This window comes from Dacryopinax primogenitus, assembly GCF_000292625.1.
Source record: "Dacryopinax primogenitus strain DJM-731 SS1 chromosome Unknown DACRYscaffold_21, whole genome shotgun sequence".
NCBI classification, from domain to species: domain Eukaryota; kingdom Fungi; phylum Basidiomycota; class Dacrymycetes; order Dacrymycetales; family Dacrymycetaceae; genus Dacryopinax; species Dacryopinax primogenitus.
In genome coordinates this window covers 130,989-145,588 of record NW_024467218.1, presented here as the reverse complement: position 1 = coordinate 145,588, position 14,600 = coordinate 130,989, and the positions used below count along the sequence as shown (strand labels likewise).

General features: G+C 56.5%; 5 protein-coding genes across 5 annotated transcripts; 2 read left to right on the top strand and 3 right to left on the bottom strand.

The window, feature by feature from the left end:
- Positions 1-126: 126 nt before the first annotated feature.
- DACRYDRAFT_119041 (uncharacterized protein) lies at positions 127-2,614 on the bottom strand (the record flags this gene model as incomplete). Its single annotated transcript, XM_040770708.1, has 12 exons — positions 127-419; positions 614-670; positions 760-1,075; positions 1,171-1,307; positions 1,355-1,369; positions 1,416-1,446; positions 1,496-1,837; positions 1,906-2,011; positions 2,075-2,243; positions 2,297-2,403; positions 2,448-2,475; positions 2,521-2,614. The coding sequence occupies 12 exons, from the start codon at positions 2,612-2,614 to the stop codon at positions 127-129; spliced, it is 1,695 nt and encodes a 564-aa protein (XP_040624708.1).
- Positions 2,615-3,177: 563 nt separating this feature from the next.
- DACRYDRAFT_58528 (protein serine/threonine phosphatase 2C) lies at positions 3,178-4,921 on the top strand (the record flags this gene model as incomplete). Its single annotated transcript, XM_040775500.1, has 8 exons — positions 3,178-3,271; positions 3,341-3,410; positions 3,474-3,594; positions 3,688-3,719; positions 3,773-3,882; positions 3,934-4,177; positions 4,269-4,442; positions 4,573-4,921. 8 exons carry the CDS (start codon positions 3,178-3,180, stop codon positions 4,919-4,921), a joined length of 1,194 nt encoding a protein of 397 aa, XP_040624707.1.
- A 207-nt stretch (positions 4,922-5,128) lies between these two features.
- DACRYDRAFT_111325 (WD40 repeat-like protein) lies at positions 5,129-8,175 on the top strand (the record flags this gene model as incomplete). The annotated part of the gene is made up of 5 exons (XM_040769213.1): positions 5,129-5,172; positions 5,243-6,280; positions 6,335-7,232; positions 7,298-7,447; positions 7,495-8,175. 5 exons carry the CDS (start codon positions 5,129-5,131, stop codon positions 8,173-8,175), a joined length of 2,811 nt encoding a protein of 936 aa, XP_040624706.1.
- Positions 8,176-8,520: 345 nt separating this feature from the next.
- DACRYDRAFT_39628 (uncharacterized protein) lies at positions 8,521-9,249 on the bottom strand (the record flags this gene model as incomplete). The annotated part of the gene is made up of 3 exons (XM_040774464.1): positions 8,521-8,788; positions 8,876-9,060; positions 9,112-9,249. Coding segments are annotated over 3 exons (591 nt in total), but the record flags the coding sequence as incomplete, so codon positions are not given.
- Positions 9,250-11,705: 2,456 nt separating this feature from the next.
- DACRYDRAFT_102141 (uncharacterized protein) lies at positions 11,706-13,394 on the bottom strand. Its single transcript, XM_040767612.1, has one exon. The coding sequence runs from the start codon at positions 13,076-13,078 to the stop codon at positions 11,780-11,782; it is 1,299 nt and encodes a 432-aa protein (XP_040624704.1). The 5' UTR covers positions 13,079-13,394; the 3' UTR covers positions 11,706-11,779.
- Positions 13,395-14,600: the final 1,206 nt, after the last annotated feature.

Here is a 14,600-nt window from a genome sequence, read left to right as displayed (position 1 = left end):
GTTGAGTATGTACTCTCCTTCCACGAATTAGGGATAAGAGATGCGGGGCGCCACCCCCAGTGTGAGTGTGCTCACGTCCCCACTTCCTCTCCCCCTCCCACTATCTCCCCTAGCATAGCACAAGCACTACGCCTCCGCAACAGGCCGATACTGCCCCCTCCCAAGCACCCGGTCCCAGAGCGTATACCTAGCAGGGGGCTTGTACGCCTCTCCATCCCCATCCCCATCTCCCTCCGTCCCTGCATCTCCTGCCTGGTCTTCCCCTCCCTCTCCCTGCCCGTCTCCGTCTTCGTCTCCTTCATGCCCACGTCCACGCGGATGTCCATCCAGCGAAGTGGCCCTCGTCGCCCAGTCCGTCCGGTCCCTAGAGACCAAAGACGACGTTTCCGACTCAGGCTCGGAGGCTGCTTGTGCGCTTTCTAGAATGGGGGTTAGGGTTGGTTTGCTTTGGGGATTGGGGGAGGAAAGAGGAGGAGAGGAGGAGGGGGGGGGGAGGGGAGGGAAAGAGAAAGGAGAGGAAACGGGGAACAAAAGGAGAAAGAAGAGAAGGGAAAGGCGGAAAGGAAGTAGAAAGGAAGTGGATAGGAAGTGGAAAGGAAGTATAGAGACCCACCTTCCCCAAACACAGCGTCCATCTCCTCCAACGGTACTCCTTTCGTTTCCGGATACACTAGACCGCGTCAGCCAGTGCCTGCAAAGCGCGCTCGCTCGCGCTCAAGCAAGAGTGCGTAAGGCTCGGGAGGGCAGGGGCGGACTCACAGAAATAAACGAGTATGACACTGCTCGCACAAAAAAACGCATGCATAGGATAAAGTCTCCACCCAATCCAATCCTTCAACACCGGCGTCCCCTCCCCCACAACCCAATTGAAAGCCCAATTGGTCGCCGTAGACAAAGAGACCGCCTTGGCCCGGAGAGGGAGGGGGATTATCTCCGGTGGGTAGAGCCAGGGGATGGGACCCCAGGAATAGCCGAAGAAGGCGTTGTAGATTATTACGCAGAGGACGACTGTGTTTGGTGTTAGGGGTTGGTCGAGGTACATGAAGTAACCTGTTAGGGCGAGGGCTAGTCCCATCTGTGTGTGCCGGAGCAACAAACCAACAAACCGACCAACAAACCAACGGATAGCAGTCAGTCAATGGTTGACCTGGGAAGGGGGAAAGGACGCACGATACTACCCCCGGAGATGAGGATCACTCGCCTTCCCCAGCGGTCGACGAGATACCACGTCGGGACGGTAGAGAGGACATAGATGATCGCGTTTATTCCTGTCATGAGGATCGCTTGGCGACCTATCCAGCCTGCTTCTGCAAGGGTGTCAGGGTTTTGTCCATATGCTAGACCCTGGACGGACCTTCGAACACGAGCGCTAGACGGTGTTAGTCTGGTGTGGAGAGGGTGGTTCGAGGACTTACGCGCATAGTAGGAGATGACATTGATCCCGTTCTGTACAAAGGCGCTCAGGGAGCTTTAGCCAGTAGAAGCAGGCACTCACCAGCTGGGCAAACGCCTGACTAGAACAAGCGATCAACAGCCTACTCCTATACTTCCTCCACATGATCGCATACGTCCTTTCCGGATTCTGGCGATCCTCCAGAACACGCTCCTTGATCTCCTGAAATTCCATCTGTGCAGTCTCGTCCTCCACGTCCCCGCCGTGCAGGTCCACGAGCACGGACATGCCTGCCACGTCCTGGTCGGTGTCGATCAGCCAGCGTGGGCTTTCGGGGATGAGAAGCGAGCCGAGGGAGAGGATCAGGCCGATGAGACATTGCATGAGTAGGGGGAGGCGCCAGGAGAGGTGGGAGGGGATGTAGGAGCAGAAGTAGTCTGTCCACTGCGAGGCGAACGGAGTGAGCGGGAGGGGAATGGGAGCGGGAGCAGGGGGGAGGGAGAGGGACGTACGACAGAAAACGCATACCCTCCAACATTCATCGTAAACTCGATACACGCCAGCTTGCCCCTATGTTCCGCGGGGGAGATCTCACTCTGATAAATAGGAACGATCGTCCTACGATACCCTCTCATTAGCCATCCACCACCATACGTCAGCACAGCGCAGACGCAGACGCACGAGAGCAACCCAACCCCGAACCCGCTCACTATACGTCCTAGGACCATGATCCCGTAAGTTGGTGTGAAGGACTGGATCGCCCCTCCGAGGACGAAGATGCTCGCGCCCCAGAAGAGGGTTCTGCGGCGGCCGATGATGTCGCCTACTCTTCCTGCAAGGAGGGATGTTACTAGGGTGCGGGGGTTAGTGCAAGGGGGGAGAAGGAGGGAGGGGAGGACGTACTCAACGCCCCGATCTCGAGGATTGCGACCATTGTTCCTATTTGGGCGCTTGTGGGCTGATTGAAGTAGGCCTTGAAGTACGGGCCTGTGATTATTCCTGACATGACACTGTGCCTATGAGCTCGTCGTCATTGAGGTAAAGAAAAGCTCACCCCTGGTCATAGCCGAATAGGAATACGCCTGGTAGGTGTGAGTGAGCGAAGGTAAGGATGGGAGATGAAATACCTAGAGATGCGAAACATGTTATGAGATATAAGAGAGTGTCGCCTACTAAACGTAATTTGTTCTCCTGATGCTGTTCACCTTCTTCTAATGACATTGTTAATTGTTGAATTCAAGGTGGAAAATGAGAGTAGACAGGCATGAAAGAGTGAAGAGTGGTGGTTGCGTGGGTCGCGTGTCCCTAATGTCTTATTTGCATCCGAGGTGTATCCGTCATCAACTCCCTTTCAGAAGGTAAAGTCAAACCTTAACTAAGAGTGAATAGAGGGGGAACAATCCATCCACTTTTCACCCCTCACACTCACGTATTTCGTCCATTTCACTCCTCCACAAGTCCACTCCATGTCAAGCTGCCAAGTCCTGTTATCCCTATTCACCCCGCTGCCAAGCATCCCCTTGTATCCATTGTTAGGTACCCATCGCTGATAACTCGCACCAAATGAAGATAGATAAAGACATTTTATGTACAAATCGCGTTTTTACGGCTTGGCATCTCCCTTCTATCCCTCGGAGTAAGTCCCTCTTGCCCCTAGTGGGTATTACGTCAGCGAACTCAGGGACTTTACTTTCTATCTTTCACCTCGACCTTCGTCCTTCTCACTCCCTATAAATGCACTCCAAACCAGAAGAATGAGCGCATTGCGCACCTGTGCACTCCAAATGCCTCTCGTGCCCCGCTGTCTACGACTGTCAACCACATCATCTATCCCACTAAGAAGATATCACGACTACTTAAAAGTCGCTACACCCGACGGTGAGCCTGTTATGCCCTGGCACGCACGGACGTGCACGCTGATGCTGAGCCTGATGATGTGGATCGAAGGGAGGTACGCGAGAGTGCCGCTCTCGAATCCAAAAGTTATTGGAGCGTATTCTATTAGGGGCACACGGTCGTGAGTCCTTTCCCTCTCCCTCCTAGTCCTCTGGTGCTCTGGTGCTCTGCTAATTGGAAATAGGCACCAGGAAGACGCCTATGCGGCATACGCGATCCACGTACCGCCGGACGAGATACGGTCGAGCCTGGAGAAGAACTATGGGATGGTGTGGGATCCTGGCACTCTTCCCTTAGTCAAGGACGTTGGGAAGGGGAATGGTGTGAATGGGAACGGGAATGGGAATGGGAACGGAAATGGGAATGGGAACGGAAATGGGAATGGGAATGGGGTCGAGGGACAGTTGCTCTGGGTTGGGATATACGACGGGTACGCTCTCCCCCTCCCATGAAAAACAACGTGCTAATTGAGCATATGGGAAGTCACGGCGGCGCCCTCGTCTCCCGCTACCTACAACACCACCTACACGAGATATTCGAGTCCGTCCAACCCAGCGACATCGAGCCCGCCGTCCAATGGCTCAAGTCGCAAGGTCCCCCCTCTTCCCCTCTTGCAGGAGAGCCAGCTAACCCCCCTTACGTAGGCGGATACTTCCGACGCTGGCGAGGCGGCCTCCTCCAGCCGTACGTTGCCAACCCCTCCCACACCCCTCCCCTGCGACTCGAACAACGTGCCGAGTTAGCGTTTATCGAAGCTGACCGCAGCCTCGCCCCTAATGCTGTCAATTGCGGGAGCACGGTTAGCGTGGCATTGCTCAGGAGTGAGAAGCCTGTTGGGGCGCCGTTTTGGGATGCTGAGGAACTGGAGTTGACGGTTGCTCACTGTGGGTGCGCCCTTATTCCCTTATTCCCTACCCTATCCATCTGTCGAGCGCCGCTGACTGACTGCTCGTCGGGCCGGGGTGGGGTGGAACAACAGAGACACAAGAGTGCTCCTAGCTTCTACAGAAGGGGGGAAAGTCACGCCTATGACGGAACATCATCATGCTGAGATGCCGCGGGAGAGTGCGAGGCTCTTGAGGATGGGGAGCGGGCTGGTTACGGACTCGTTTGGGGAGGCGAGGTGGATGGGGGCGTTGGCTAATACTAGGGGGTGGGTGCTTTTCCCCCTTCCACTCCTACTCTCCTACTTCTCCGGCGTCTTCCCTCCTTCCCTCCTCCTGTTCTTCTCTCCTTGCCGTTCCCTCCCCCCGCAGGCAGAAGTATTGATCCCCCGCACACAGGCTAGGAGACGGCAGGTACAAGCCCTTCGGCGTCACCCCAGAACCAGATATGAAGCACCTGCATCTACACGGCCCCTCCTGGTCCCACCTCGTGCTCGTCTCCGACGGCGTAGGCTCCATAGCCTCAGACCAAGAGATAGTGGACCTCGCGCGCTCAGCGCTCGACCCCTCCGCCGCTGCGCGCGCCATTGTAGGGTATGTCGAGGACCTGGGGGGGGAGGACAATGCTACTGCTGTGGTTGTACCACTCCCGGGGTGGGGCAGGGTTAGGGGTGAGGATATGACAAGGGAATTGAGGAGGTATAGGAGGGAGGAAGCGATTGGGAGTGAGAGGCAGAGGAGGATGTAGGATGTAGCACTCCCCTGTTTGGGGAGGGGGGGGATATACCTGAATGGATGATTATACCTTACTTTATTGGATGCTTAATACCAACTGCGGCACTAGAACTGCCAGAATGGGTTGCTGTTGTTGATTATGTCAGTTTTTTTTTGGGTAAGGGTTCAATAATTTGTGATTTTGCACTTGGACGATACAACTGCACACAACACGACGGCGATGGCCTTTTCTGGGACACACCGACCTCCAAAATTAAAGACTTCGTACGTCCAACCATTCCAACTCCATTTTTTTTTGCATTCCATTCCCAAAATCACTGACCTCATGTAAAAGGTACAAAATCCAGCGCGCCCTAACTCCCCTACACACCGGTGGCCCAATCGCCCTCACCCCCTCAGGAGGACATATCATCACCCTCCTCGGTCCCGAAGCGCGGCTCACATCCGTCCACACCGGGTCAGTAGGATGTACCTTCCAAGGCGACTCTAGCGGGATCACAGCGCTCTGTCTTTCGCCCTCCGGGAGGCACCTGTGTGTATTTTATCAAAGCTTGGCTTTGAGGATTTATGAACTGCCGCCGCTTGCCCTTCCTCTGGCGCAGGGGTCGGGATCGGGATCTTCCCCTCCCCCCGTACCGCCCCTGCGGCAGATAGCGAGATCACACGACGCGCCCGTGCATACGTGTACTGTAGATCGGACAAGCACGCTCCTCGCTTCTGGCTCAGCGGACGGAGTCGTCAAAGTCTGGGACATTCTCCAGGGGTACGTGACGCACGTCTTTCGCGGACATGGGGGTGTCGTTTCGGCGCTGAGATTTAACATGCCTTTTGTGGATGCTATGGGTGCGAAGCGTGGGGATGGGGATGGATATGGGGCGGGGAGGGTGAGGCAGTTGGTCACCGGGAGTGTGGATTCCCGAGTTCGGGTTTGGGAGCTTGATCCTTCCCCGGATGAGGGTGAAGGGGGCGCGGGGAAGAAGCACCAGCTGCTGGAAGGACATGTGAGTGCTGTTAGAGGGCTTGATGTCAGTGCGGACGGGAAATGGCTCGTCAGCGGGGGGAGGGACGGTGTGCTCCTCATCTGGGACATCTCTGGTACTCAAACTTCTCAAAAGAAAGGGAAGGGGAAGGGGAAGAAGGCAGAGCTAGCAAAGACTATCCCTCTCGGAGGGTCGTGCGAGGCCGCGGGAATCGTCCGAAGTGAGGAGGATGTCAGGGGTGCTGGGAGGGGGAAGGACGTTGGGGGAAGGCTGAGGTTGTGGGCTGCTGTTGCTGGTGGAGGACTGAGCGTGTGGGACGCGAGTGAGGGGAAGAAGCTGCTCGTGCTTGGATCTGTCGCTGCTGGGGAAGAGAGGGAGATCGTTGATGCTCTGTATGCCCCCCCCCCCTCGCTCGGAAAATCCCCCAGCTGAGATGGTTCCCCCAGGTACTTACCCGCCATAGGCAGCTTGGTCAGCGTACATGCTGACCAGAATATCTTGTTCCATTCTATTGCTACTGGACTGCCGACACAGCAGTTGGTAGGGTACAACGACTCGATCGTCGATGCTGTTTTCCTCTCCCCTCTCGCACCCAGCACCGGCATGCCCGAGCCTGCCGACCCGACAACAGAAGATACCCACCTGGCGATAGCGACAAACTCGTCCTTGATCAGGGTGTACAATACGGCAACGAACGACGCCCGCCTCCTCCCGGGGCACGGGGATATGGTACTTTCCCTTGCTGGTTCTAGCGGGGGGAAGATCCTAGCCTCAGGGGGGAAAGACCGCTCCGCCCGGCTCTGGGCACTCTGTCCGCCACCGGCCGAGTCCCAGGAAACACAAGGCGCGGAATGGCGCTGTGTCGGGATATGCGACGGGCACGCCGAGTCCGTCGGGGCTGTCGTCCTCTCCCGCCTCCCGCCTTCCCAGGACCTAGGATTCCTCATCACCGGCTCCCAAGACCGGACGATCAAACTCTGGGACCTGTCCGCCCTCCTTCCCCAGGCTGACGGTACCTGGCCCTCCGAGCCCTCCAGGCCCAAAAGTCTCACCACCCTCAAAGCTCATGAAAAGGATATAAACGCGCTCGATATCGCGCCTAACGACAAGCTCCTCGCCTCTGCCAGCCAGGACAAGACGGTCAAAGTGTACGAAATCGACTACACGGCCAAGGTAAGGAACGGCCAGCACGCGGAGGGCGACCTGAAGCTGTTGGGCACGTGTAGGGGGCATAAGAGGGGAGTGTGGACGGTCAGGTTTGGCAGGAACGATCGGGTGCTCGCTAGTGGGAGCGGGGATAAGACGATCCGGCTCTGGAGTTTGCAGGATTTCAGCTGCTTGAAGGTGCGCGCGCGGGGTGGTTTGTTGGTGCTTGGTAGGGAGGAGCTGACGGTGGGTGCTGCGTGTAGACGTTTGAGGGACATACGAATTCTGTCCTCAGGGTGGACTTCTTGAGCGCTGGTATGCAGCTCGTGAGCGCGGCGAGTGACGGGCTTGTCAAGCTGTGGAATGTGAAGGAGGAAGAATGTGTCACGAGCCTGGACAACCACGATGACCGGGTTCGTCCCGTTCTTTCCATCGGAGACGTTGCGCTGACAACATCTAGATATGGGCACTCGCGGTGTCGAAAGACGAGTCTACGATCGTCTCTGCCGGAGCGGACAGTGTGATCACCTTCTGGCATGACAGCACGGAGGAAGAAGCCATCGCAGCCGAAGAGTCGCGCATAGCCGAAGTAGCGCACGAGCAGGATTTCCTCAACTACGTCTCGCTCAAGGACTACAGAAGCGCTATCCTTCTCGCTTTGTCGATGAACCAGCCCAAGCGGCTCTTGAACCTGGTTACGACGATCAACGCTGCCCGTGCTCCTGGGAAGAAGAGCATCACCGGCAGCCCAGAGGTTGACCAGGTGATCAAAACCTTGGGCCAGGCGGATCTTGTCTCCCTGCTCAAGCATGTGCGGAATTGGAACGCCACGGCTCGGACGAGCCCGATTGCTCAGCTCATACTGCACGCTGTGTTCAAACTTCACACAGCGGAGGATATCACCAACGCTTTCTCTTCCCAGAAGAATGACAAGCCGGAGATGAACATAGACGGTGAGGAGGACGTGCAGAAGCGAAAAACAGACGTGTCACTCAAAGAACTCATCGATGGGCTCTTACCATACACGGAACGACATTATGCGAGAGCGGAGCGGCTTGTGCAGGACAGTTATGTAGTAGACCACGTGTTGGGGCAGATGCACGACTGGCTACTTGACGATGGGGATGTCGCGATGGCATAGGTGTATATCTTGATTATACTACGCAGCTCTGCGCTGCCTCTGTTCTAATGCACATCATGTGACAAGTACCCAGGAAAAGATCGTTTCACCAAATCTAGCATTTCATGAAAATTCGTCAAGCTCAGCGTATTGGGGCCTAGAAGCAATTAAACTGTTCCAGGCGCTTCTCAAGGATCCGACCAGCTCGACCAGGTCTTTTTCCAGAGCGGTGGCAAGCTCCTGGATCCAACCTTCTCGCGTCCCGTCGGGCACTTCCCACTTGTCTGACGGGCTGAGACTCTGAATGAACGAGTTTGTGACAGCCTGTTTGGATACTCGTGAAGAGTCGTAGTTCGGCTTCAGGTTGAGTAGGCCGCGCATGATAAGATAGTAGGTGTCCTTGTTGCTCAAACCGGACGACCGCTGCTCCCGCCAGAGGCTCATAGCTTCTGCTGGTGCCCGACCGTCGAAGCAACCTCGAATGAGCACATGATAGGTTACACGATTGGCTCCAATGTTTCGTGCGCGCATCCGTTGCAGCAGCTGAGCAGCAAGATCACGCTTGGTGGCCGAGTCCAGGGTCGATCGCATGATACCGACGATGCAAGAGGTGTAGATAATCTCATTCAGGTGGCTGCCCGGATTGTCCATCGATAGCTCCTTGACCATCAACGCGGTGCTGTTCGGATCCTCGCTTGATCCTCCAGATACGGGTGGCAACATACGGTCTTCGGACAACTCGAGCTCCTCGAGCAGAGCCATCGTCGCACGGATGTTCTCCTCCCGTCCACCATTGACCATCACATCAATGATCTTCCCAACCATAACCTCGTTTGCCTTGACACCATCTTCTCGCATGCTGCTCAGGACCATATGTACTCCCTGTTGTACACTATCGATGCGCGCCTCGCCCCTAGTCACACCCATCCTGCCAGGCCCCTTCGGTCGCGCAGCAACAGCCTCGAGGATGGTCGTGTACGTATATGCATCGGGCGTCATGCCTTCCTCTTTCAGCCCACGGAGGGAGCGTGCGACGCCAGCCCAGTCAGCCTTTCGAGCCTGGAACTTGAGCACAGTGTTGTAGGAGACAATGTTGACCTGGCCGAGGCGATGCATCTCCCTCCACAGAAGGCGTGCTTCTTCTGTTCGGTCGTTGGCGAACAGCCCGTGTAGCACCGTATTCCACACTTTGATGCCCACGCCGAGGGGCTCTTTGTCCGCGGTGTTACCCTTGACAGGTGCACTTTTCCCTTTCCGCTTAGCGGCAGGGCCCTCCCCAGGCTCTGGGAATATCTCCCTCATCTTCTTAAACTCCTGCAGCCCCAACCTCCACTGCTTATCGCCAAAGAGTGTCTGGAGCCACCCATTCCAGCTCACCCGGTCCCGTTCCACGCCTTGCTTCTCCATCATCACCCATGTGCGATGCGCCTCTGCCCACATATTGCGTTTTGCAAACCCAGAGAGGAGGGCAGAGAAATGGTGTGTGGTGAGCTTGATCTTGCTTGCTTGGAGACGGGTGAGGATGGCGGTGGTGAGGTCAGGCCTGTGGAGGAGGAGGAAGGAGGAGAGGAAGGCGGTCTGCACGGGGGTGACGATAGAAATGGGGAATAGGGATTTTTCTGGGTTCTTTGTAGCGGGTTTCGGGGTGACCTGGTCGTTGATGGGTAACTTGACCACGGCGTCGTTTTCTAAATCGGCCAATTGGATTTCCACGAAGTGAAGCTTCTTTTCCAACTTTTCCAGCTCGCCTTCCGCTTCCACCTCTGGATGATCGACGTTTTCAGCTGAAAACCCAGCATCTTCAGCACTTGCCGCATCTTCATCATACCCGTCTTCGCCCTCAGAATAGGAATCCACTCGTTCCTGCTCCTTCCGCGCCTCCTCCTCCAACTCCTCCTCATTTTCCTCCACCCCGGTCTTCCCATCCCAATAAGCTAAGCCCGTCGCCTCCCCCTTCGACCCACTCGAGAACACCGCCCAACCGCCGGCCACCGCCTCCTCTGTGCGGACCCACAGCTCCCAGACCTCTGTCAGCTTCTTGTTCCTCGCCAGCATCTGGATGTACAGATACAACTTCCTCCCATCCCGCGCAAGGCGAGCGTACTGGATCGCCCCAAGCCAGTTGAGCAGCGTGTTCCGCTCGGACGGGTCGAGGTATGGTGCGAGGACGACGTCTGCCAGGCCGAGTTCTAAGGGCTGGCCCGGTCTTGAACCACCCCGGCTGGGTTTGCCGATCCGCAGGCCTATCTCGAGCGCTTCTGCGAAGAAGGGGATTTCTAAGCTCGGCGGTAGAGGGTGCCTGATCTTATCTGGAAAGTCGAACCCTAGGACAGCGCGGGAGGCTAGCATGCTCAGGTAGATAGTTACTATCTCCCGGACGTTGGGGCCGGTAAGATGGTCGATCCCGCGCTTTCCCCCCCGGACACGGATGAACTCGTCCCAGCAGCGCTGGACCATCGCATCCCCTTCCGAGCCCCGCGCACGATGGCGAAGCATGACTGTTCTCAGTGCTGGCGCATGTGCTTTTGTTGAGCGATGGATACAGTGCAGGGCGAGCTCGAGCTCTACTTGTTCGGGGGGCATGTCCCCCTGCTTGCCGCTGTCTTGCGGCCAGGGGATCCCAGACGGGGAAGGAAAGGAGTCGGTGCACTTCGAAGGATCACATAGAAATTGGGTTATTCCGGCGACGTCGCGCTGCGTGAGCTGCTTGACGAGCGGTCGCAGGTGTAGGAGGAAGGAGGGATGGAGTGTAGGTTCGAGGAGGAGAAGTCGAAGTTCCGTAATAGTGAGCGCGCCTGAGCCTTCTCCATTTACTGAGTCATCCTCCTCGACCTCCTCGACATCGCTGCCTTTCGTGCCCAATGTGTTCGGAGCCCCCGGCGCAACCTTCCCCTCCCCCTTGTGCCAAACGTCAAAGCCTCCCTTCGCTCTCGCCATCCTCCCGCCCTTCTTCCCAACAAGTTGACGCCCCATAAGCACATCAAACTGAACCGCATCCGCCTGTCTCGCCAATGCAAATTGCGAGTACGGCATGTCCAAAGGAACGTTATACGAGTACGCGCCGTGGATCTCGCGCAGCGGTTTGGACTGTGGACGTGCCTGCTTTCTTGACGGTTGAGCTGGTGGGGATTTCGCATCAGGCGCATGTTGACGGTCTGTATGTAGCTCTTCGACTAATGCCGAAAGTGTACGTGTGGAAGAACTTGATGCCCTCCCATTCACCGCCTGCCCAAGTCGAGAACATGTCCGCCTTGTAGGTTTTCGTGTCGCCGGCGTATGGAGAGTGGGCGCAAGGAAGTCGAGATAGAGCGTCGCACGCTCGCAGCGTGTCCACATAGACCTGCTGTTATTTCTCACTCCCAATTAATAGGATGAGAATGGTGGGAAATAATGCAAAAGTATTGCTGTGTTTTCAAGTTGGAGGAACAATTACAACCAGTGGCTGTGTCTTTTTTTGGACAATTTCACTACTCAAGACTGACACTGAGGAGGACATAGTGAGCGCATGCACAGATTAATGAAAACATAGCGGGGAAGGGTTAAGGCTCAAACGCAATGGCATTGACTACAAAAAATTGCGTATCACATCCTAAATGTCTCTCGTAGGTGATAACCAAAGGACAGCTCAGTCGAGCTCCTCCAGGTTCTCATCATCCCTAGCCCAGAACATATCGTCATCCTCCCCATCCCTAGCCAGGAACCGCCTCGAGCTCTCCCGGCCATATTCACGGCCAGACTCGAGCCTGCGCTCAGCCCGCAGGTCAGCACCGAGCCTGCGCTCCTCACGCTCAAGCTTGCGCTCCGTGCGTAGGAGCCTGTCCTCAGTCCTCTCCAGCTTGTGCTCCTCGTGCCTCAACTCAGCCGCAGCAGTGCGCTCCTTCCGGAGAGTGTTACGGAGCTCACCACGCTCAGCCGAAAGCCGGGAGGTGGGCGTCCTGGGCGTGGTAGGCGTCCTAGGGGTAGTGGGCGTCCTAGGGGTAGTGGGCGTCCTAGGGGTAGTGGGCGTCCTAGGGGTAGTGGGCGTCCTGGGCGTGGTGAGCGTCTTAGGTGCCGCCTTCACAGTGGTGGGCTTGACAGGGGCCTTGACGGGAGCCTTGACCGGCGTCTTCGGGGTGGTGGGAGTCTTAGGGGCCGCCTTAACAGTGGTAGGCTTGTTCGCAGGAGCCTTCGTCGCCGGCTTGGCCGAGGTTGTAGGCTTGGCCGGGGTCTTCACAGCAGGCTTAGTGGAGGTGGTGGGCTGCTTGGCCGGGGTCTTGGGAGCCGCCTTGACTGGAGCCTTGACCGGGGTCTTGGGCGCCGCCTTCGCAGGGATCTTGGGAGCCGCCTTCACGGGGGTCTTTGCGGTGATGGGGGTCTTAGGAGCCGCCTTCTTTGCCGTGGTCAAAGCCTTCTTCAGGGCAGCAGCAACGTTAAGGTTGTTTTGGGTGACAGGGGTCTTCCGAACGGTGTTGGGCGTGCGGAGGCCGGTGGAAGGGGTACGAAGGCTGGAAGACGGGGTGCGAAGGTTTGAGCTGAGCCTGCCGGAGGACGGGGTGCGAAGGTTCGAGCTGAGCCTGCCGGAGGACGGGGTGCGAAGGTTCGAGCTGAGCCTGCCAGAGGACGGAGTGCGCAGGGAGGGTTGGCGGGAGCGGGCCGTGTCGATAGGGGCAAGGTTGGGGCGGCGGGAAGTGCGCTCGAGGCCCGCTTCGATCCGGCGCTCATTCCTCTCCAGGCGGTGGACCTGGTGAATCTCACCACGGACCTTGTCCTCAAGCCTCTCGATCTTGCGCTCCTCGCGGCGGATCTCACGCTCAGCACCGCGGATACCGGAGCCGGCGCCGTAGCCGTAGGTGGAGGAAGAGGAGGAGAAGCTGTCACGGAGAGGGGCAGCGAGAACAGCAGTGGCGCTGAGGGCGAGGATGATGGCAGTGCGAGTGGAAGGCATTGTTGTGTTGTAGTGGTGGGTTGTGTTGTGTTGGGATGTAGGGATCGTTGATAGAAGAGTAAGGTAGAGATCAGTGAGATTGGAGTCGAGTGACCTGCACAAGTGGAGTAGATGTGTGAGAGGACCAGCCTGTAGATTAACGAGCGCTGACAGGTCCAGTTTTATACGTCCAGTACATCCAGTTGAGCGAGGGGTGGAAATGATGGTGTTCAGCGTGTGCGGAACAAATCGTGCTTCTCCCCGCGCCACGCGAGCAGAGCCAGAGGGAGGCAGAGTCAGAAGAAGGCGGAGGGCAGCAGCGCCGTAAGGGTTCAACCAACCCCGCGTTTTGCTCCCAACAAACATCTTTTCAGCCAACCGAATAAGACAACATCACCGGAGTAGACGCAGCACGCTGTGCAAGGAAGGAGAAAGCGAGCGAAATGAACGATTCACATCGCCCTGCTATGCTGCAGAGTTCTGTTGATCCTCCTCAACAAGTCCCGAGACAGGTGCACAATGCCAGGTTCAGCGTCCAGTCGAAAAGCGCAGCCAGATTGCGCCTTCGGAACATCCAGTCACATCAGCGCGTTAGAGACTCTTCTTTTTGATTTCTCCTGCAGGATCAGATGTTGGTTGCTGCCCGCTCAATGCCAAGAAACACAGTGTCGAGGAGAATCGTGGGCGCATACACCTCCGTATGCATCCAAACGCTCATGCACTGCCGGCAACTGATGCAAGTCACAGCTGAAACGCGAACAGTTGCGGACCCTTAACCTCCCTCGAGGGACTAGGCTCCGGGGGGCACGGACAGGTGCAAAATCATCGGATTGTTGACTGCTTCGTCACCTAAAGGACAGCAGGATCTGATGAAAGGATTGATGTCCTTCTTCGTTGTGAGGAGAAAGATCAGCATCAGCGGTGTAAGCAGCTTCGCCGCGCAGTTTGAGCTCCTTCTCGCGTGACCTTGACCCTAATCAGCATTCCGATAGTCGCATTTCCGAGTGATCCAGGAGAGGGCTATTTTCATGACTAGGTGTTGACTGGTATTCGATGCACATGTACATAAGCAGAGAGGGTAAACATGAGCTCGATGGAGGTACAACATCAAGTTAGGGTCTCCTTGACGCGCCAAACATGGGGAATGTGGCTGTGCAGCTATGTCCGATGCCTATCGGTGCCGATCCTTTGACACAGGCTTCCTCCAACTATCCGCAGCCAGGACGACCATTCCGCCGCTCTGTCACTCTGATCCTGGGATTGGATTCTGTGGACACGGCGTGATTCTTGCATTCATTCTTTCCTTTACGATATTCTGTAGTCTTCTGGTCACTTGTGGTCCTTCATCCAAGAAGGAAAGACGGTTTGCATCTCAGGTGCTGCAGAACACAACCCAACAAGCAGGGACGTTCACCCGATTCAAAGCAAAAGATGGAGAAAGAGAATCTCACTCGTGACATGTGCTGATATATTCGAGCTGTGTCCGGAATCGATTTTGACCATGTGATTCCATAAAACGCTTGGTGTTACCTATTTCAACCAC